Source organism: Poecilia formosa, unplaced genomic scaffold (genome assembly GCF_000485575.1).
Source record: "Poecilia formosa unplaced genomic scaffold, Poecilia_formosa-5.1.2 Scaffold265, whole genome shotgun sequence".
NCBI lineage: Eukaryota > Metazoa > Chordata > Actinopteri > Cyprinodontiformes > Poeciliidae > Poecilia > Poecilia formosa.
The window spans coordinates 355,601-377,424 of NW_006800204.1; the positions used below are offsets into that span (position 1 = coordinate 355,601).

The 21,824-nt window shown below is 42.1% G+C and overlaps 1 protein-coding gene and 1 long non-coding RNA gene across 4 annotated transcripts; both read right to left on the bottom strand.

Annotated features, from left to right (window-relative positions):
* Positions 1-7,914: 7,914 nt before the first annotated feature.
* gmnc (geminin coiled-coil domain containing) lies at positions 7,915-15,110 on the bottom strand. Of its 3 annotated transcripts, none has more exons than XM_007570664.2 (7): positions 14,895-15,110; positions 13,010-13,147; positions 12,150-12,243; positions 11,827-11,939; positions 11,267-11,346; positions 10,956-11,072; positions 7,915-9,494 (listed from the first exon to the last, which is right to left on the bottom strand). In XM_007570664.2, the coding sequence occupies exons 4-7, from the start codon at positions 11,918-11,920 to the stop codon at positions 8,760-8,762; spliced, it is 1,026 nt and encodes a 341-aa protein (XP_007570726.1). In that variant the 5' UTR covers positions 11,921-11,939; positions 12,150-12,243; positions 13,010-13,147; positions 14,895-15,110; the 3' UTR covers positions 7,915-8,759. The 3 variants fall into 3 exon arrangements, with proteins under 3 accessions (XP_007570726.1, XP_016536478.1, XP_007570727.1); XM_016680992.1 differs by having other exon boundaries at positions 12,150-12,246; XM_007570665.2 differs by lacking the exons at positions 11,827-11,939; positions 12,150-12,243; positions 14,895-15,110 and having other exon boundaries at positions 12,954-13,038.
* A 2,840-nt stretch (positions 15,111-17,950) lies between these two features.
* LOC103150892 (uncharacterized) lies at positions 17,951-19,233 on the bottom strand. Its single transcript, XR_477599.2, has 3 exons — positions 19,095-19,233; positions 18,555-18,986; positions 17,951-18,370 (listed from the first exon to the last, which is right to left on the bottom strand). It is a non-coding gene; the product is annotated as an uncharacterized LOC103150892 (long non-coding RNA).
* Positions 19,234-21,824: the final 2,591 nt, after the last annotated feature.

Consider the following 21,824-nt stretch of genomic DNA (forward strand, 5'->3'; position numbering starts at 1 on the left):
TTCCCCATTAATTACCCGTCTGTGAGCCAAGCTAATCTCTGCTGTAAACAGGGAGACAGAATATTACATCCATGTTAAAAACACTGCAGACCTCTTTAAAAATTAGACAAACTTCCCAAATTCACAACTTCTTAACCAGATAAAGTAAATTAAACTGAATAATGGTCATTTCCCACACTAAAACTGACTCAACAATGTTCCATAAGGTCATTTAATAATGTTAGAGGAATAGATGTCAAATATTAAGAAAACTAAATTGAAAATAGAATTTTTTTTACGGTAAATCTGGATATTTAAGAAGTGGATTTATGATTTTCATTTAAAATAAATTATTTTTCCAAGTTTCATAAATGACTGAACCAGAAATGGGGCTCAAAATCTGCAGTTTTAAATGTGATTTCCTTCCTGTTTGAGTTATTTCTGTGTGTGAGGTCCAGGGTAGCAGAAACAAAATCCTCTCATCTAAGCCTCAGTGAGTGACTTCATCACTTTGTTTGATTGTCTGTACTTAAGTTTTTACTCTGAATAAATCTGTTAATCACACACCTTTTATTCCTGGACTGAAACCGCAGTATTTCCTCTCTGATAGTTCGGGTTTCAGTTTAGAAACGGACACTGAAATCAAACACTAATCCTTTTATTTTTCTATACACACTCATTCCCTTCATTTCAGCAAACACTTTAATATCCCTGCATGGCAATTTGAGTTTTAAAGGACAGTTTCATTAAATATAATCAGCTTCAAAATGAATAAAATCTAAGTAACAGCTTATTTCTTTAATTGTTTGAGCATCCTCTGTCTTTTACAACATTAAATATGGTAAATCATCTTTAATTTGTTCCTTAACTTGTGGTTTAAAATATTTAAAATAATTAAGTAGGACATATAACAGGTAAAACACTTTTAAAACAGACTACTGACTAGACAAAGAAGAAGTCCAAGCACATAAATTATGTCTCATAAATTAATAGGGAAATGTCTTTTTGGAGGTGAAGTCATTAATCCTGCCTCAGAAACAGTATTTAACTGAAAGAAGACGATGCACTTTATATGCAAATTGAATCCAGTCAGCATTTCAATACCTGTGATGCATTCAGGTTTCAGCTGGAAGCAAGAAAAACCATGAGGTCAACATGATGCTGAGGGAAACACCACGGCTCTTTGGAGTAAAAACAAAGTTTAATTTTATTGCACCATCCATCATTTCTGTGTGTGTAAGTATGTTTTCTTTCCTGTATTTGTGGGGACCAGGGAAGTCACCTGCTTTATGGGGCCCTCTAGGTTTATGGGGACTGAAGTGTCATGTTGCGTTTTCTTCATAACTTCTTTGTTTAAATGTCACTGAACAAATTATAAAGCAGCAATTCACAACAAAGTTTGTCTCAGGACACTTTGCACAAAATAATCAAATTTATAAATAGAAATCATAGAAAGTTTTGTGCCATAGGCGAGACTATTTTACCAATCCAGATTTAGCTGGTTAACTAAATACTATATTTTGTTTGTAATTAAATATTTAGTTGTAGGTAAATATTTAGCTTGCTAGCAAAGTATTTAGCTCCAAACTAAATATTTTTGTTGTTTGTATTGTGTTTGTTTTTGGTCTATTTTGTTGGGTTTCTGGTTGAACACTTTGCGATCACCATCTGTGTATAATAAACTTTTACTTTTAGAAATGACTGCATAATGAAACCACATAACCACATGATCTGGAAAACCCTTTCGTAGTTTGTTAGGAAACTAGTTTTAAGTTTTAAACAACATAAACATTTGAAGTAAAGACATTAGTTAGCTTTTTTGGTTATTGTAATGTGCGTAGAAGCATGAATCTTTGCTAGCTGGCGTGTTATGTGTTGAACAGCAGTTAGTGTGCAGTTATTCATCATCACACAGGATCCCATTAAGACTCATTAACCATTAAACTGCACCACAGGCAGAACGATTTATGGGATTTCGTGGACCTCACAGGCCTTTCTGCTGGTTCTGATGCTACGTTGTGAAGGTGAACTGCAGCAGTTTGGATGATGATGTAGAAGTAGTAGAAATCTGCTGCTTGTTGCAGACATTTAATTTATTTCAATATGAGAGCAGGCATTAGAGAGGGCAGGAGGCGTTCTCTGGGTTACTTCACAATAGACAGGGACGCTCTGGTTCTGATATCTCTGGCTGAATGTGGTCAGTCCTGATAGATCCCATCGGCTTTCACAAAGAAGAAAACTTTGATAGGTTCAGGTAGAGGCTAATGGCCAAAGTAACATCCATAAGGATGTTAGATTCAAGATTTCCCCTTCTTTACTGTTTCCACCTGTTCTACTGGAACCAGAACTCCATCATCTGCTCCACCTCCAGCTGCTGTGGTTCTCTTTCTCTCTGCTCTGAGTCAAACCAACCTGTTCCCCTCCTGGCCTGTGGGGGCGCTGCACCAAGAACCACTGAAGGAAACGACACAAAAACCTCTGAAGACACTGAGAGCAACTTCCTTCTTCAGCAGATGGAAACAAGATGGAGGCGTCAGATTTTAGCGGCTGGAGGATTTCTCTTTAGTCTTTGGCTAAAGACCAGGAGCCATTTCTGCTGCTAGTGCTAGGCTAACATGTTAGCTTTGGTTGTATTTACCCAGAATGCCCTGCGCTGTAGTCCATTTCCTTACTTTTGGAGTGGTCTCTGGTCCGGTTGGTGTTCACATTCAAAGTGAACCAGAGTTTACTTCAGTGGAACCCAGACCGAGGTTTGGAGGCAGATCAAATTTAGATTATTTTGGTTATCAAACCAAACTAAACCGGACAAAACAAAAAGACTGGAGTTGGATTAGATTGACTGAACAGGACTGGTGGGAATGAACTCTTAATCAGCTCTAGGAAATATTCATCATCAGACACTGTGAAACACTGAGGTGAGTTAAGATCTGCAAGTTATAATGTTACATTTATTCGTCATCTGCATAAAAACAAACATTTTTTTATTCAGAAAACATTAAAGGGCCCAAACTCAAACCTGGGGGAAGATTATGGTTTATGTTCTAGATCCAGAAAAAAAGCTCACAAAGATCTGCTACTCAAAAATGACTAAAACAATTAGATAAGTTAGTTTATATCCTAGAAATGTCAAACACCAGGAGACTGGAACCGGTCCACTTCAGGCAGAGAGTCACCCTGACCTGGAAATGACCTGAAAATACACAAAACCAGACCTGGTTTAGATCCAAAATCTTCAGCAGACTAATGTTGGCACTTTCATTTAGATTCTGGTTTGTTAAAAATGCTAACAGACTGATAATTAAAGTGCATTAAGTCTGCAGCTGTGAAGGTTTTTAACCAGTTTAGAAATGATTTTTCTGCGTCTCCGTATTGGAAACTTTGCTCCTCATCAGTCAAAGAGCTAAATGGCATCCAGCTTCTTCTGGAGACCTCTAAGTGGTTCTTATTAATCGATCCAACCTGGAGAATCAGAAAATGCTGTGCTAAGTTTTATTCAAAGCCAGTCTCTGATCATTCATTAATTATGGTGTTTTATTTTGAGTCATTAGGATGAAAAACATCGAGTTCCTCCAGTGCATCCCCAGAGTCCTCTGAATGCTCTTCATCCGGTCCCTGCAGCAGGAATCCTCTCATTCCTCATCAGGTTTTCTCCCTCGCTGATCACTCCATCCAAAGGTGAGAGGTCAGCAGCATCCACTCACTTATACATGACCCATTAGCTAGAAGTAATTAGCGTGAAGACACAGCGCTCACTTGGTCAATCTGTAACCACGTCTGCATCTCTGTTCTGCATTCCTGATGCTACAGATTCTTCATCAATCAGGTGATCAGAATCAGAGATCAATAAAGTTCACAAAGACAGAGAAAACCAGAGAAAATCAGCGTTCTGCTGAGATCAGTTGGGTCAGAAAAACTATCAAAGATCTGCTATTCAAAAATGACATGTCAGAGGATCAGATGATGCTAAAGCTAAATACTTAGCTAAGGCATAGTTTGCTTGCCAATAAGAAAAACAAACAATCAAAATAAAAGCTGTGTGTTTATAACTTCTACATAAACTCCTGCAGATGAGCTGATTCCTTCGATGCTGATGCATCGTCCTTTGTTTTAAACCGAAATGATGTTTAAGAAGAAAATAAACAATGATAAAAAGGCAACATGAAACAAAGACCCAGCTTTTATTTTGGTAGTCCACTTCTGGTTATCGGTAAATTAAATAGCATATTATCTAAATATTTAGCTTTGTGACAAATGCTTAGTTTCAAACTAAATATTTCACTTGGTACCTCAACCTTTAATTTGAAAGTAAATATTTAAGTGGCTAACAATATTTAGCTTGCTAACTAAACTTTTACTTTGAAGCTAAATATTTAGCTTGCTTGTTGAACAATTTGTTTAAAACTCTTAGCTTTATAAATGTACATAACATGGATGCACCTCAGAACATTTACTCTTTGATTGGCTGATCAGAGCTGAACGTGGCTCCGGAGCGGGTCGGACTGGCTGAGCAGGCGGCTCATTAGCAGCCGAGCTGTCGGGTTCTGCGAGAACTCGGTGGAGAGGCCGTTCCCCCGGCCGGCCGGGCCGGGTCGGGTTTCAGCCGACCGGCCTCTTTAATCACCCCTCTCCGACCCGGACCGGCCCTCCTGGCAGGTTCCGGGGCGGCGGCGCCTCCGGACCTGATCCGGCCTCCAAGCTGTCGGACATCTGCAGCAGCTCCCACCTTGTCATTAGAGGCCGACCGCTCCGCCGGCCCGACTCCGACTACGACCCGGCCCGACTTTCCCTCGGCCCCCACAGCCTCTCAGGGGACCGGGACCCTGTGTTGGGAACCCCCTGGGAGAAAGAGAAACCCGCCATCATCAGGGCCGGTCCCCGGAGAGCCGCAGGGGCTTTGTTCCCAGGAGGAGACTGGTCAGACTGGTTTCACTGGTAACTGAGCTAAAGATGGAGAGACACTCTGGTTCTGATCCAACCGATCCAAACCACAAAATAATCAACTTTCATGATGAAATTTTTCATCCTGGAGTTTTAATTTAAACCTCAGCGGATTTTAAAAATCTGATACTTTTGTTTCAAATCCTGATCCAGAACTCCTGATCCGGTCTCCAGTTCTTCATGAAGTTAACTGTTCAAAAACCAGAAAATAATGAGAACTGGAGAGTAGTAGGAGAATAAAGTGAGAAAAGTGGCCAGTTTGTTTGTGTTTCTGTTCTGAGCCAATGAAGCGAAGCTAACATGAAATCTGCTTTTAATTTGCCTTGAAGCAACAAATGAATGGATCAGTTCTGAAACCACAGCTTCACGTTCTGAATCGTCACTTTGGGTCGACAACAAACACATTTCATCCCAAAACACATTTTATTTGTTCAGTTAAATCAAAACTCGTGTATAAAAACAGCACAGATAATCTGACATACAGTATTTAAAGCACATTAGCAAGGCGATTTCATTGGCTGTCATGGTTAGCATGGTTAGCATTTATGGTTCATTATCTCACTGAATTAATAGATATAAAAAGATTAAACATGTTTCATTTCTAGCAGCTAATGCAAAAAATAAGATCGGATTCATTCTGGATTTATTTCATCGACGTTTCTAAAAGAAACAAAATGTAAACCAACTGTAAACTGTTTTTATTATGTAAAACGACATTTATTGTGATTTTAAGTGGTAGGAAATGTTCGACTAGTTATAAATCTGATAAAACTGGACAATCTTTTTTAATGTGGTGCTAAATGTTAATTTTTTTAGATTTTAGCCTGTTTTTAAATGTTTAAAATAATTTATTTCTGTTGTTTTAATGAAAACTGTTTTTGCTCCAGAGGAAGTTTCATGTTTTAATATGAACTGGTCTTAATTTCTCCTACAGTCGTAAAATTGTTGCTTGTTTTTTAGGACAGGATCTGATTTTTGGCCCCAACAAGCCGAGGCTTAATAACCACCAACTATTCTGCTGGACGATTTATTTCAGTCCTGGAACGTTTAATTGGATCATAATTTAGCTAGCATGTTCACAAGTCCCAAGACAAGTCTAATGAGACTTGTTACACTGGCAAAAATTAACAGCAATAAATTAGTTTTTTAGTTTGCAGGAAAACTAAACAACGGGGGTTAATTTGTCAAAGTCATACTTTCATTATATATTTCATATATTTATGAATGTTCCAGTTCCATTAGCAAACTGTATATTTAGTTAGCAGGCTTAATAATTTTCTTGCCAATTAAATATTTAGCACAAAACTAAATATTTAGCTTGCTAATTTAGGTCCAAAATGAAAGATTTAATTAGCAAGCTAAAGATTTAACACAGAGCTAAATATTTAGCTCGATGTTGATTTTGTAGCATGCTAACTAAATACTATCTGGCTAACTAAATCTTTAGCTTAAAGCTAAATATATAACTTGCAATCTATATATTTAGTTATCAAACTACACATTTTGCTTGCCAATTAAATATTTAGCTCTAAAACTAAAAATATCAATAGTAAGCTATATATTTAGTTACCAAACTACAAAATCAGCATGGATCCAACATTTAGCTCGCTAACTAAATATGTAGTTCGGAGCTAAGTATTTGCTTATTATTTTTTATTAACCTTTATGAAACCAGATAAAAACCTGATGACACCTAGGTCTCTTTTACAAGCCTCCTGGTTAACTTGTAAGCTAAATATTTAGTTAACAAGCTAAGCAACTAACTAACATATTTAGTTAGTTGCTTATTAACTAAATATGTAGCTCCAAGTCTAAAGTGTTCAGTAGCCAGGTAAATATTCAACTTGCAAACTAAATATTTAGTTAGCATATCTAGTGTGGCGTTAACGCAGTAAGAATCAAAGCGGCGGTGGAAATGCTCCCCTGAAACGCCAGCCCAGGATTTGCCGAGCCGAACAGAACCGACCCGTTCAGGGATTCTTCGGCCGTTATCCTGGCTCTCTCTCAGCTGGTGGTCACCATGTTTTGGTTCATTGGTTTATCAAACTGGCAGTTTAGCAAAGTTAAATAAATAAGCATCTCAACATTAAGACTAAATTTCAGGCAGTTTTGTTCATTTTAAAAGTTAAACGGGTCGTAAGTTGGTTTTCACCACTGGCAGGCTGTAACACAGTTAGGCTGGTCACTGGTATTTCTATTTCTTCTCTGCAGAGAGTCCAGAAAACGCCGGAAGGATTGTGTTCTGGTTTGTTTCAGCATCTCAGCATCTGAGAATCTTGTTGGATTTTTGTTTTGTTTCTGGGTCAGAATAAAAGTTTACAAAGCAGGATATAAATTACATTAAACATTCAGTCACCAGAACAGATCAACTTATAAAAAAACAAACCAGTTAGAACTGTATGGAGCGCCTTTTGTAAAGTTACACTGTCAAAAATTAACAGCAGTAATTTCAGTTATGTAGACTCATAAGAAAAAGGGGGGTTAAATTTTCAAAGTCATATTTTCACCATTTTATTCATAAGTTTATAAATGTTACAGTTAACTAAATATTTAGTTAACAAGCCAAATATCTTGTTACAAGAAAAACACTTATTTTGCAAGCAAAATATTTAGTCAGTAAGCTATATTTGGTTCAAACCAAATTTCTGAATACCCACCTTTTATTTTGATAGTCTACTTCCACTTATCTGGAATTGAATTTGCACATTAGCTAAACATTTAACTCTGAGCTAAGCAGTTTGTAAATGACATTTTCATCTCTGAGGTAACTAAATGTTTGTCTAGCTAAGAGCTAAATATTTAGTTTGGAGCTAAATAGTTTGCTTGCTCACTAAATAATTGGGTGGGAACTAAATATTTAGTATTTAATTTGGAGCTAATTAAATTGTTAAATATTTTTGTTTGAATCTGACATTTATAAATTGATTACCATCATGAAAACAGACTTTGAAAAACTGATCCCCATTTTTTACTCTTGTTCAAATGAAATAATCCAAATTATTGCTGTTAGGTTTTAATTGAGTAACTTTATAGACAGCAGGTGTCTCTTCCTGCAGGGGGAACCTTCGGGTCGGATGCGGTTCCTTCGGGTCGGTGACGGTTCCTTCGGGTCGGTGACGGTTCCTTCGGGTCGGTGACGGTTCCTTCATGCCGGTGACGATTCCTTCATGTCGGTGACGATTCCTTCATGTCGGTGACGATTCCTTCATGTCGGTGACGATTCCTTCATGTCGGTGACGGTTCCTTCGGGTCGGTGACGTTCCTTCGGGTCGGTGACGGTTCCTTCATGTCGGTGACGGTTCCTTCATGTCGGTGACGGTTCCTTCGGGTTGGTGACGTTCCTTCGGGTCGGTGACGGTTCCTTCATGTCGGTGACGGTTCCTTCATGTCGGATGCGGTTCCTTCATGTCGGATGCGGTTCCTTCGGGTCGGATGCGGTTCCTTCGGGTCGGATGCGGTTCCTTCGGGTCGGTTGCGGTTCCTTCATGTCGGTGACGGTTCCTTCGGGTCGGTTGCGGTTCCTTCGGGTCGGTTACGGTTCCTTCGGGTCGGTTACGGTTCCTTCGGGTCGGTTGCGGTTCCTTCGGGTCAGATATGGTTCTTTCGTGTTCCTCCGGGTCGGTTACGGTTCCTCTGGGTCAGATATGGTTCCTTCCTGTTGGATGTGGTTCCTTCGGGTCGGATGCAGTTCCTTCGTGTCGGATGCGGTTCCTTCGGGTCGGTTACGGTTCCTTTGGGTCAATTGCGGTTCCTTCAGGTCGGTGACGGTTCCTTCGGGTCAGATGCAGTTCCTTCGGGTCGGTTATGGTTCCTTCGGGCCGGTTACAGTTCCTCCGTGTCAGCTATGGTTCCTGTCGGGGAACCCATGTGAAGTTCCACCGGCCCCCCGTGTCCTTCCTGATGAAGGCCTGTCCCTGGGGGAAGCTGTGTGTCTTCACGCTGCTGGACGGACTGAGGGACATGCTGAAAGCCAAATCTGTCGGTTTGTGAAGCGACTGTGATGACATAGCGCTGCAGCCACTAGAGGACACCTGAGATTTGTTCAGAACAGAACCGGAAGACGACCTGGAGGTGAAGCAGAGTTGCTCGGTTGGAGTCCAGTTGGACTCCAGCAGCTGAACGCCTCTGGTGGAGCAGATCTCTGTCAGCGCAGAGCTAGGCAAGGCTCCGACAGGTCCGGAGCAGGTTGGTGCTGGCCTGGCAGGAAAGGTGCCTTCAGAGGACGGGTGGTCCGTCTCCCCTGCGGCGGTTTGGCAGTAGCTGTGGACAGAGGATGGAGTGGACACCGGAGAACCAAAGGCGTCGCAGTACACCAGATCCTTTAAGCTGGACTCTGATTCGCTGGACGTATCGATGGTGTTCTGGTCCTTCAGGCCCAACATTCGCAGCACCCAGAGATCCAGGCTTGGTTCTGGAGAGGCTGACCTGGCAGAGGACTCAGAGCAGAACTCAGCAGTCAGGTTTCGGCAGACTCTCTTAGTGATCTGCTTGGAGAACGGACGACCTCTGACCTCGGAGGGTTCATGATTTAAGCTGCTCTGGTTTCTCTTCAGATTCCTCCTGTCTGCTGTCAGTTTCTGTGATGCAGAACAGATGAGACAGACTCAGATAGCATTCATGTCTCTCAGCTTCCTCCCTCGGTCCTAAAACATGACTGCTAGGCTAACGGTTCTATATAAATTGTCCTTAAGGATGAGTGTGAGTGGTTGTTTCTGTGTTGCCTTATCTTCATCCTTCTGTGCTCTAAATATCTTTATTTACATTTTTCTGGAGGTTCAGAAGAAGGGAATCTCTGTCTAAGGTTTCTTTGGGCAATCAAAGTTTGGTTGTGAATGTTAACTGACCTTTGACCTCTGGCCCTCCAAACCTCGGCCTGGGTTCGGTCAAAGTGAACCAAAGTTTGGTTTGAATGTGAATGCCAAGTGGACCAGAGACCGCTCCAAAAATAGGAAGTGGACTACAGAACAGGGCATTCTGGGTAAATACAACCAAAGCTAACATGCTAGCCTAGCGCTAGCAGCAGAAATGGCTCCTGGTCTTTCGCCAAAGACTAAAGAGAAGTCCTCCAACACTAAAATCTGACGCCTCCATCTTGTTTCCATCTGGTGAAGAAGGAAGTTGCTCTCAGTGTCTTCAGAGGTTTTTGTGTCGTTTCCTTCAGTGGTTCTTGGTGCACCGCCCCCACAGGCCAGGAGGGGAACAGGTTGGTTTGACTCAGAACCACAGCAGCTGCAGGTGGAGCAGATGATGGAGTTCTGGTTCCAATCTAAGCGTTTCAGGAAACTGATGCTTAGGACTGGAGTTGTAAACCACTGACCTACACGACACACAGCTCTTCCTTTGGGAACACACCGATCCTTAAAGCTTTTCTGTCCCAAAACTAAAAGCCTCAGGAACCTCAGTCAAAACTCAATGTGTGCTGCAGATTCTCCAGATCTGCAGCACACATTGAGACCGGACATCCGAACCTCAGTATAGTGATCCCTCGTTTTTCGTGGGGGTTGCATTCCGAAAATAAGTGAAATCCGCAAAGTAGTTACCTTTAGTTTTTACAATTATTATACAGCATAAATAAATACTCTACATTAAGACCGAAGAACAAAACCTGTTTTCAGGTCAGCGGATGTTCATCAATCGGGCCTTAATGTGATCCGGAGTCGTGTCATTAAAGCGTCTCCTCCAACCTGCCCCAGAGATTCACAGCTGGATCTACGGCAGAGCGACGGATCTCGTCAACCGAGCCTCCGGTCGGGTTCTGCTGCCTCTGGCTACAGTTTTTTCCAGCTGGCATTCAAAGTTTTCTGCTTTCATCTCCTGAATGGCCAATCTGTTTTACTTATATTTAAATACTGTATTGCCACACAGGTAGAGAAGGAGCTCGGAGACTGTTTAGCCAATCAGGACGCAGAACACAATGCACTGTGAAAAAAACTGCACAAAAAAATCCGCGAAGCAGCGAGATGGTGAAAGGTGAAACGCGTTATAGCGAGGGATCACTGTAATCCCTTCCTCACTACAGGCTCAGTCCAATCACCCACCTTCGCTTTTTCCTGCAGGTTCGTTACGAAAGAGGAACTGAGGAATCCTCTGAGTTTGCTGTTCTCCTCCTGCAGCCTGGCCAGCTCCTCCTCCCTCTGCAGCAGCGCATCCTGCAGCTGGAAGCACAAGAAGAATCATGAGCGCCAGAAACAAACTGAAAACTGGTCCAGATCTTCAATGATCTGCACTCAGTTTATTTAACGACGATTTCTGATCTCTTTTCTGGTTTAACTGCAGGTATTAAAGTGAATAAGAACTAAAATCTGAATGATACTTGATGTTAACCTGACAGTAAACAGGTGTTGTCTACCTGCTTGTTCCTCTGGAGGTGAGGCGAGAGCTGCTGTGTCCACATCAGGCCAGCAGAGGGAGTGAAAGCACACTTGGATTCTGACAGAAACACACAGGAAATGATGTAATCATCAAAAACAATCCTTCATATGATCAAACAAAACCTCTAAAGTCGACAGGTTTTAATAACGTGACCATGTTGGATTTGACTGAACATTCAAGTCTGATTTTTACTGTAAGACAATAAAACGTTTAATCTAAGTACAGAAACCCTGCCCCCTGCTGGCAGGATGAAGAATCTGAATTTAAAACATGATTTAAATAGATCTGGACTTCACAACAGCGCCCCCTGTGGTCAGGAAGAGGAGGTCAGGAGAATCCAGCTGGGATCAGACCAACCGAACTCCGGCTGACGAGACACGAAGAAAATGATCTTTGATTTTTAGAGAATGGAATGGATCAATCTGTTTGATAAATAAATAAAGACCTGCTCATACTGCACTGTGATTGGCTGAATTACAAATGGGGGCGGGATCAGGTCAAGGTCAGGTCCAGAACATTAGCGTTAGCTTGACTCACCCCACAAAGACGACAGCATGTTTCTGCTCTCATCGAGGTCACAGAGGACGGTGGGGTCATGCTCATGTTCCCACATAGAGGCCAGTGTTTCCATGGAAACACCAACGATGTCGCTGCCAAAGAAGTGACCAAGAAGAGAAGAAGAAGAACAGCTTGAGAAGAAACCCCCACAGAGAACCAAGAAGTTTAATTTATTCCTTATAAACACATTCAGCCTAAACAGCAGGATGTTTTCAAGGTGAAACACTGACCCCTACAGGTAGAGCTCTAACTGAACTCCCTCTACAGAAGTGGATCAGCTTCTGTGTAATGAAATAACTTACTTTAAGTGACTCTGTGCATCAGGAGACCCGGCGATGGCAGTATGATGCTGTGGTGCTCTTCAGATTGAGCCATTCAGAGCCTCGACATGCAGACCTGCTGAACATGTCACATAAAGACATTCATATCCAGATTTCCTGCAGTCCAGACCAGAATTGCTGCAAATAGCTGAAATAAATAAACATTTACTGATGATAAATTTACTGCATCATTTCACTGAGAAAAGAAAATCTGTTCCAAAGTAGTCCAGGTTGTTCAGGGAACCCGCCAACTGATTTAAAGCTCAAATATCCAGAAAGTTCTGATTTTCTGGGAAAGTCTTGCAGTTTGGCTGCTGCTGATTTTTATTCCTAATTTCTTCCTTCCCTCTTCCATTCTAATAATAACCTCAGAGCTACTGGCTGCCTGTTTGTCCACAGTCTGATTAAAGTCATGCAGTTCTTCCATCCTGCACTGACAGCAGCTTCTACTGAAGGATTTTAAATCAAGTGTGAACCTAAAGTGACTAAAACAGCATCGTTTCTTAAGATTTGATGCTTTTAAAGAGATTGACACGGAATTTACACAATAATGTCATAAAACAGCACAAACTTTCTCAACAAAAGATCATCAATAAAATAATAAATAAACGTTTAAAAGCAAAGTCTCATGTAAATGTTGGGTTTAAAACTGAACGTTCAGACTTTGCAGGTTGGAATCTGAAATCATCTTTAATTTTTCTGACAGCTGATTTCTGCTGGATGATCTTCAGTTTGACGAGCTGAAGGCGAAGCTTTTCCTAAAACAAGTGAAACTGAAGACTGAACTTAGCTTCTCCTCCACCGGTTAACCGAGCAGCTCTTTACCGCCGTCAGATTCAGACCTGAACGCGCCGCGTCTCCTCCGCGCTGTGCGTAAAGCGCACCGGACTCTCCAGGAACCACAGGGACGGGAAGCGAGGCGGGAAAAATCCTCAGTGCCGAACCAGAACCGGGTCCAGGTCCAGGTTCTGGTCCTAATGCTGCAGGACGAGAGGAAACTTTGGTGAGCGGGTGAATGTCTGCCTGTGATGTGAGTTCAGTGTGAGCAAAGCTGCAGAGATTTCCTCCCACGCGCAGCAACAGGTGTCACCTCCCGCAGTCACGCACGTGCCGGCTTGTCCAATCAGCGCGCAGAAAGAGCTGAGCGAGTCAGACTCACCTGGGGACAGGTAGCCTCCTAAAACCCAACATGTGAAGTTCAGTCAAAACTAACAGGACGATTCTGGTTATTTAGTCCGTCAAAATCAGTTCCGTTCATTCACCGTTCATTCATTTATAACTGCCAGTTTCAAACTAAATACTGAGTTAAATATTGAGCTCCAACTAAATGTTATTTAACAATCAATCCTAAGAAACCAAACAGCCAGAACGGTTCAGGCAGCTGGTCCAGATGGAAATGAGAGAAATTACCAAACAGCTCCGGGATTTCTGAATCATTTTTATTACTGAAAGTTTGATTTATCAAGTTCTCTTCCGATTCTGAGATTATGAATTAAACATTTTAGAATTGTGCATAAAGCCGGATTCAGTCACTTCCCCTTCAAGGTGAGTTAACCTGAAAATAACCTTGCAGTTAAAAAATGCAACATAAATTACAGCCAAAACAACGAGACGGAAATCCTCCAACTACAAACATTAAAAACAGCATAAATATTTTACATTATGATAACTTATTGGAGGATTTCACTCGAAGAATCGGAGCCGTGGTTGTCTGGCAGTGACAGAAAATGTCTGTTATTTAATTTACCTACAAAAACCAAAAGGAATTAATTTGTAAAACAAAGGGGACCAAAAGTTGCAAATGTCAGTTTTATCGTCACTTAAAAGGGATGCACAAAGAAAGCTAAGCTAGTTGATGCTAACTAGCTAGCGACAGTAATCTAACTTTGTACCAAAACACAGAGATTTAGTCAACATTAGCTATAGATATCAGATTAGCTTCTTGTCTCCTGTATATGCTGAATGTTTTAGAGAATTAGTTTCTGAGGAAAACTGCTCCCAATTAAAACAGGTTTGTACTTTTATAAATCCCATGCAGTTTTCACCTTTTTGTATTTTATTTATGTTTATGATTTTATTACAACAGAATCAACATGTTGAACTTCTGCACTCAGACTATCAGCAGCTTCTCTGTATTTTTGGTATTTTTTCTGTTTTACACATTTAGTTGTGCAGCTTTAAAATCATTTTTGGTTTACAAACAGCATAAATTCAGTCTGTTTATGAAAAGCGAAGACTTTAGTGATGAGCAATGAAAAGCTGTTTAACATTCTGCACTAAACGATGGAATCACCCAGGAGTATTAAATAAAGACGGTTTAGTTCAAGTTCAACGTTTGTTTATCATGGGCAAACAAGTTTCCTTCTCCAATGAAAAACTTTTCTGTCTGCAAGAATGCTACTTAAAAAAGGATGAAATGTAAAATAACCTTAGAAAACATGGTCCAAAAGGACCAATAACAGGAATAAAGTATTAACTATATATAATTTAATACAATAAATAGTGCAAATAAAAATGCAGGCCATGTGAATAGAAGCAGTGAACATGTGCCACTTTATTTCAGTGTTTCATGAGAATGTGGTTCAATCTGAGATTAACTTCTAATCACATTTATTGTATCATGTAGCTTTTGGCTCTGGTTCTGGTCCTGACTGGTCTGATGGTAGGCGGCCTGTCAGCTGTGAAGCAGTTCAGGCCTAACGAGGCAGCGGGCTACAGGTGGGCTACCTGGTGGTCTAAGTCAGGTTCAGCGGGGCAGATGTTAAACCCGCCCGCCTCCCTCCCTGCCCTTCCTCCCTGCTGGGATCCTAATGACGGTGGGCCGGGCAGAGGGGATTTGTTGGACGACAGCGGCGGCTCCCTGACGTCCAGCAGCCTCCGCGCCGCTGGACGTCCGCGGCGGCGGCCACTCCCAGCTCGCCTAGAGAAAACGGGCCTCATCTGCTGCTGAACGGAGCCAGACGGAAAAATGAGAGAAACACAGAGAGAACTAAGAAACATGTTTTTATAGAGCAGGTCATTAGCTTAGCTTAGCATAAACACTGCTCAAATATATTTGTATAAAAATGTAACACCAGTGACTAAAAAGGTCAGCATGAGCTAATATTGACAGTTTGATTGTTTAATGCTGAGAAAAGACAAAAATAAAAAGCTGAATTATAAAAAAGTTGGCTGGGTTTAGCTAAGCTAAGGAAACTAATCAAAGCTAACATAAGCTAAGCTATGGAAACTAGAGGCAAAATAAACTCATGCAATTTATATTAAAGCCGATGGGATGATAAAATATAAGATTAATTAAAATAATGAAGCTTTTTCAGTATTTGCTTGTTTTCTGATGTAAAAAGGAGAAACATCAAAGAAACGGTTTAAAGAAAACAAAACAGATCAGGATCTTTAAAATGGAGCTAAAGGCGCCAACAGCTGCGGCGCAGTTGTACAGCAACACACCTGTCAGGTGTGTGTGTGTGTGTGTGTGTGTGTGTGTGTGTGTGTGTGTGTGTGTGTGGACCTGCCTGGTTAATCCTGAGCATGTTTGTCTCCTGTAGAGATAATCTAAAGACGACGCCTGACTTCTGCACAGGAGGCCACTGCACACATTAACTACCCCCCTCAAATCATGAACTGCCCCTGACACACACTCCCTGGATCATGCATGCATGATTTCACACACACACCATCTATCAGTGTGTGTGTGTGTGTGTGTGTGAGCCGTCGGCCTCGTGCTGCTGAGCCTTTTCTACCTCCATAATGGCGGCCTGCGGCGAGCTCCGGGCCAATTAAAGCCCCGGGAGGAGCGGCAGAGGCGGCCGCTGAGCCCGACCAGCCCGGTTCTGATCGGGTCGAGCAGCTGCTGAGCTGACAACCTGCTGCGTCTGTTCATGCAGGACGAGCTGCAGCGTCCAATCAGAGGAAACGATAAGCAACCAATCACTGATCAGCTCTTCAGAGTCTCATCATCATCATCATCATCATCATCATCATCATCATCATCATCATCATCATCATCAGTCCAGATTCAGTTTGGCTTTAAGATTTATTTCATTTAAACTGCTTCAGTTAGTTTTAATTAGTGTCTTCTGTGTTTCATTAGTTATTATTACTTTTTATAGTTTTTCATATTTAGGCTCATTTTTAGGTGCAGATTTCAAAAAGGTCAAAGTTTGGTGGTTATGAGCATCGAGCATTGTTTATGTAATGAATACTCAACAGAAGAAAACATTTTTTAAACTCTGCTCTTTGCTCCCAAAGTTTGCAGTCGCCATTTTGCGGACTAGCACAGCGCCACCTGGAGGAGCATGGAGTGCCGTAATTTACCGACAGCTGACTAAACTGTTTGTGTGGAGAAAAAATAATCAATTTCACATCAGTTTGAAAATTATCATAAACATGAAAACAAAGGTTATTATAGCTGTAATTTCAGTATGTTTTGGTTTTATAAAACACTGAAATAAAAATCGTAAATAATGGAGATTATTATATTCACGATTTTTATTTATGTCAGTTAACAAAAATGTTTTATGAATTTCAATTTTGTTATTTTGTTCATTTTGGTTCACCACTTGAAGGAAATTCATAAGTTTGAGTTATTTTATAATTATTTAATTCACTATTTATGAAAGCTTTATTTGATTTGTGATCGTTAAATAAAAAGTCAATTTGCTGCACAAATTATATCCTGGACTGCACAGTGGCGCAGTTGGTAGAGCAGGTTAAAACGCATCGCAGCGCAGAGAGGAGTCCGGTTTACGTACCTGATGACGTCACTGTGGTCCTGGCCTCTGATTGGCTGACTGGGATCGCGTGTCAACGTGCGCCACCACCGAAGCGTGATGATAGTTTGGACAGAGTTCTTCTCCCTGGTCAGCGAAGTGTAAAATAAAGGCCATTTCCTCCTGTTTCTGTAGATTATAATTAAACCTCAGAGCGACTGCAACCAGAAGAACAACAAACCTGAACGCTTGACAGAGAGAAGCATCTTCTTCAGAACTAAACTCAGTTTAAGATGCATTTAAAAACAAGCTAATTCACAGAAAATAACAGATCACTGCAAGTCCAACATTTTTCTGCAGGAGAATCTGATTAATGATTTACTGAAAGATGAGATTTACTTTAAATCGGTTTTTGTTGTCAGAGTGAAAACTCTTCAGTCACTCCTGCAACTTTTACCAGCTATCTGAGGTAAAATCCTGGTTCGCCTCCAACTTTATCAAATGAAACAATAAAACTGAAATTCTCCTCACTGGCATAAAATTTATATTATCAAAAGTTGGTAACTTCACTCCCACATTCCTGAGCGCTTCCCTCCATTCATCCTCTCATATCCATAATCTGGTCTGCATATTTCCATCTGCGTAACAGAAATCATTTCATCTTTCCCTCATTCACAACGTATTGATTACTGCAACTCTGTCCTTTCTAGAAACAGTTTTAGTCATGCACAGACATATTCAAAGTTTTCTGTGATTAGTTTAGGCTACAGTACCTAGCCGCTAACTTACCTTTGCTAGCTAGCTATCGGTTTTACCAGTTTGCTGAGTGACGTTCGTTTTTGCCACTCGCTCTCTTCTGTTGCCAACCGTCACGATGCTAGCTGCATTCCAGCACCAGCTAGCTAGCTTTTTGTTGCACAGATTGGTGATACAGTTGTGCTGGACCCCAGGATAAATGCTAAAAAGCTAGCTAGCTTTATTTACACACAACACAAATTTGTCAAAAGGACAAAAAAAGAAAAAATCAAATAATGATAAAATCAACTTACACAGACCAGTCAAAAAAATAACAATGAGGATAAAAATTTTATTTCAAATTTTAACATAACTTTTATTCAGATACAGAAAGTTAAATCTCATCTTTCAGTTTCTTTTCATCACACAAAGAGCCTCCAATCAGTGATCTGGTGTTTAGGAAAGAAAGAGACTCTTTAGGTTCCTGAGGCGCTTCAGGCCCTGCAGGCGAACGCCGCCTGAAGAGCCGCCAGAGCGGGACAGCCGGCTGCTGGGGCTCCAGGTCCAACAGGGAGCCGCTGAACTGCGGCCAAGCCTCAAGGGGTCACCGCCGAGCCAAGAGTCCAGTTACCGTGGCAACAACTGGAGCAGTACTGGACCAGGACAAGAGAAAGCCTGGAAAGACTGCAGAGTAGCACGGACCGGTTTCATGGTTTCTCTGCATTTGGTTTTCATTCATCTCTGGAATGAAAACAGTTTCTGCAAAAGTTAAAGAAACAAGATGAGTCTGGTAAGAACTCAAGACTAACACTGATCAGGAGAATAAAACTGGCTGCAAACAAAAGCTAATAACGGCAAAAATGGAAAACCTCAGAATAAAGAGCAACAATATAAGACAAATAAAAACCCCCCACAAATGGTAGAAACAAAGGTTGGAACTTACCAAATAAGAAACTTTGGTTGATTAGATAGAGAGCAGAGGTGGAGCTGATGACACAAAGCAGCTAAAATCACTGCAAAATTATCATAAAGAAACAAAAAGAGAAACAAAAAGTAAAACGAGCCACCAATCACAGCGCAGCGCCCAGGGGGCCGCTGGCTTCAGCTGCCAATAACAGGTTCACTCAGCCAATCACAGGGCAGCTTCAGTTCACCAAACCTTCACTCCTCCATCTTTGTTCAGCGTTTGTTGTTTCCAGAAACCGTCTGAGATCTTCTCTGGACAGACGCTCGCGTCGCTGACATCAGCAGGAATAAAATGTTTCCACTTCATGTCCTGCTTCTCATCAGGTTCACACAGGCTGAAGGCTGAAGAGACTTTCAACAGGAACCTTCCTGTCTTCATCAGCAGCTTCTGGGTTTTCTGTTGTTTCCTCTTGAAAACAAGAACAAGATCAACACAAAGATCAGATTTTCATACAATTACATTTACAAAAGCATCCATGCAATAACTCTGGCCATTTTCTGTTGTTGAAAAACTCACTAATGTTTTCCTGAATCATAGGAAACTAAATAAAGTTTAGGATGGAAAACGTTCATGTTTACTCGAAGGAAAACATGAACTGAGTTCAGCTGCTGCTCTGTGCTGCCACCGCCTGGCCGCCGGATGAACTGCAGCTGGCAGAAATACTGGTTCCAATCCTGGGCCTTTCTATGGAGAACTACAACAAATTACACAAATAAAAACTGTTACCAGTAAATACTCCCATCAAATAAATCAATGTACCTAGAAATAAAAATAGATAAATATAAAAAAAATAGTATTTATTTAGTAAATGAGTTGTATTTATGTATTTTATTTGGATGTTGATAGAAAAGTCCAGAGAATGTCAGAGGGAGCTGCATGGTGATTTTGTAGATCTAGAGAAAGGAAGACTGGTGCTGAAGCATCTAGATAAATAGCTACACATTTCATGGGCTTTTGGGTTTTATGTTCTTACGTTTCACTGAGTGTTTTTTTCTGTGCTTTGGGTCTGAAATAAATAAATGAAACAGATCAATTAAATTCCCATTAAATTTTTTATTTTGTTTTATTTTCATGGGGAAATGTATTTATTGGAGTACTTATTGATTATTTTTGAGACAGTGTTGATTCAGTTTTGAATTAACAGCTCTGCATCTTCCTGTGATTCTCTCTTTGTGCTCCAGCTTTTCATGCTGCATGTTGGCGTCAAACCCTGAAGGGTCAGAGGAGCAAACTGGTTTCGGTTCCTGAGCGCCTCCTGGAGTCGATCACAGATTTATGAAGTCATGTGTCCATAGAAACATCCAGCATCAGAAGGCATTTAGTTTCTGTTGGTATTCAGGAGCTGAGGAGACGTCTGTTCTTCTGTCCTGATGTTTCAGTGTTTTTCCTCTGGATTTGTCTGTTTGGGACATTAAATAAATCCGTTTGGTTCCCATCAGTCGGTCCAGCGTCCTGAGGCTGCAGACACAAAACAAAACAAGGTTCCTCTGCTGAGCTCTCAGTGCGTTTGTTTCCATCTGTGAAGAGCATCAGGCCCAAAGCTGAACAGAGTAAACCCAAAGCAAACAGGCTGCTGGATCAACCTGCTGGTTCTGGATCAGAACCAGAACCAAACATGGAAAAACAGCTTTCAGCTTCTATGCACCACAGATCTGGAACAAACTCCCAGAAAACTGAAAAACAGCAGAAACCCTGAGTTCCTTTAAACCCAGACTAAAACCAGCTGGTTAGAGTTGCTATGGAAACATAATCAATGAAACACTGATCAATAATCTGATGTATAACGACGCCACTTGGAAAAATGTAATGCTTCATTTGTTGATTTTTGTGCTTTTATGATGTAAAGCACTTTGAGCAAATAAAGTTTATTTGATTTCCTCCAGTTCTTAATGATCCCGTTGCAGCCAAGCATCTTGCTGCAGCGCAGCAGGAATGTTCTGCAGCAAGCGGCGAGTTTCTGACCCGCTGCTGGCAGCAGAGGCATCGATGGAGCTGTGAGGTTCTGCTTTGTCTGGACTCCGGGTCGGATAGGCTTTCAGCGTGAGAGCAGTCTGGGTAAACAGGTCTGGGTCAACAGCGGAGGACGGCGGGGAATATCCAGGAGATCCTTCACTGTGAAGACGGGAGCCATCCGATCTGTGTGAACATCACGGCTGCAGCGTCAGCAGCACAGGAGGGGAAACAAACGAGCTTTCTTCTCCGCTCCGAGAGTCTCACTCTGATTTATGGAGATGGTTGGCTGAACACTCTTTCACCTCTGCTGTTTTCCCAAATCAAAGACACAAGAAAGATGAGTTTCTTTGGGCGCAGCAGAGGCGGAGGGGTGAAGGCTGTTATCCCATGTATGAAGGCCTCGGGTTCAAACCCCGAAGATCGCCGCATGTCTTCCAGATAAAAACCACCAGAGTCGATAAAACTTTGTTAAAACTTCTTTTTGACAATTTGTCAGCATTAAAGTGACAACTTACAGATTTATATCATAAACTTCAATGAAAATCTAGAAAAGTCAACTCACTCTGATTATAGAAAACCGTTTGGGTCCCACATTTAAAGTCACATTTTCATTATTTATGAACTGAAAATAAAAAATCTTGCAGGTTTGCCAGAGAATCCATTCCTGCTCAGAGGACAAAATCTCACCAGAAGGCAGAACCGCCAGGCTCACCGCCAGGCTCACCACAAGGCCACCTCCAGGCTCACCGCCAGGCAGGCTCACTGTCAGGCTCACCGCCAAGCTCACTGCCAGACTCACCACCAGGCCACCGCCAGGCAGGCTCACCACCAGGCTCACCGCCAGGCTCACCACCAGGCCACTGCCAGGCAGGCTCACCACCAGGCTCACTGCCAGACTCACTGCCAGGCTCACTGCCAGACTCACCGCCAAGCTCACCACCAGGCTCACCGCCAGGCTCACCACCAGGCTCACCGCCAGGCTCACTGCCAGACTCACCGCCAGGCTCACCGCCAGACTCACCGCCAGGCTCACCGCCAGGCCACCTCCAGGCTCACCGCCAGGCAGGCTCACCACCAGGTCACTGCCAGGCAGGCTCAACACCAGGCTCACCGCCAGGCAGGCTCACCACCAGGCTCACCACCAGGCTCACCGCCAGGCTCACCGCCAGGCTCACCGCCAGGCAGGCTCACCACCAGGCTCACCACCAGGCTCACCGCCAGGCTCACCGCCAGGCAGGCTCACCGCCAGGCAGGCTCACCACCAGGCTCACCACCAGGCTCACCGCCAGGCTC

Bases quoted from the DNA above. Each gene is read 5' to 3' on its own strand.
- gmnc (XM_007570664.2), bottom strand. From the start codon at position 11,920: ATGGAAACACTGGCCTCTATGTGGGAACATGAGCATGACCCCACCGTC. The intron at 11,347-11,826 runs GTGAGTCAAGCT...TGTTTCTGTCAG, and splicing joins CATGCTGTCGTCTTTGTGGG to AATCCAAGTGTGCTTTCACT. The intron at 11,073-11,266 runs GTAGACAACACC...TTGTGCTTCCAG, and splicing joins ACCTCCAGAGGAACAAGCAG to CTGCAGGATGCGCTGCTGCA.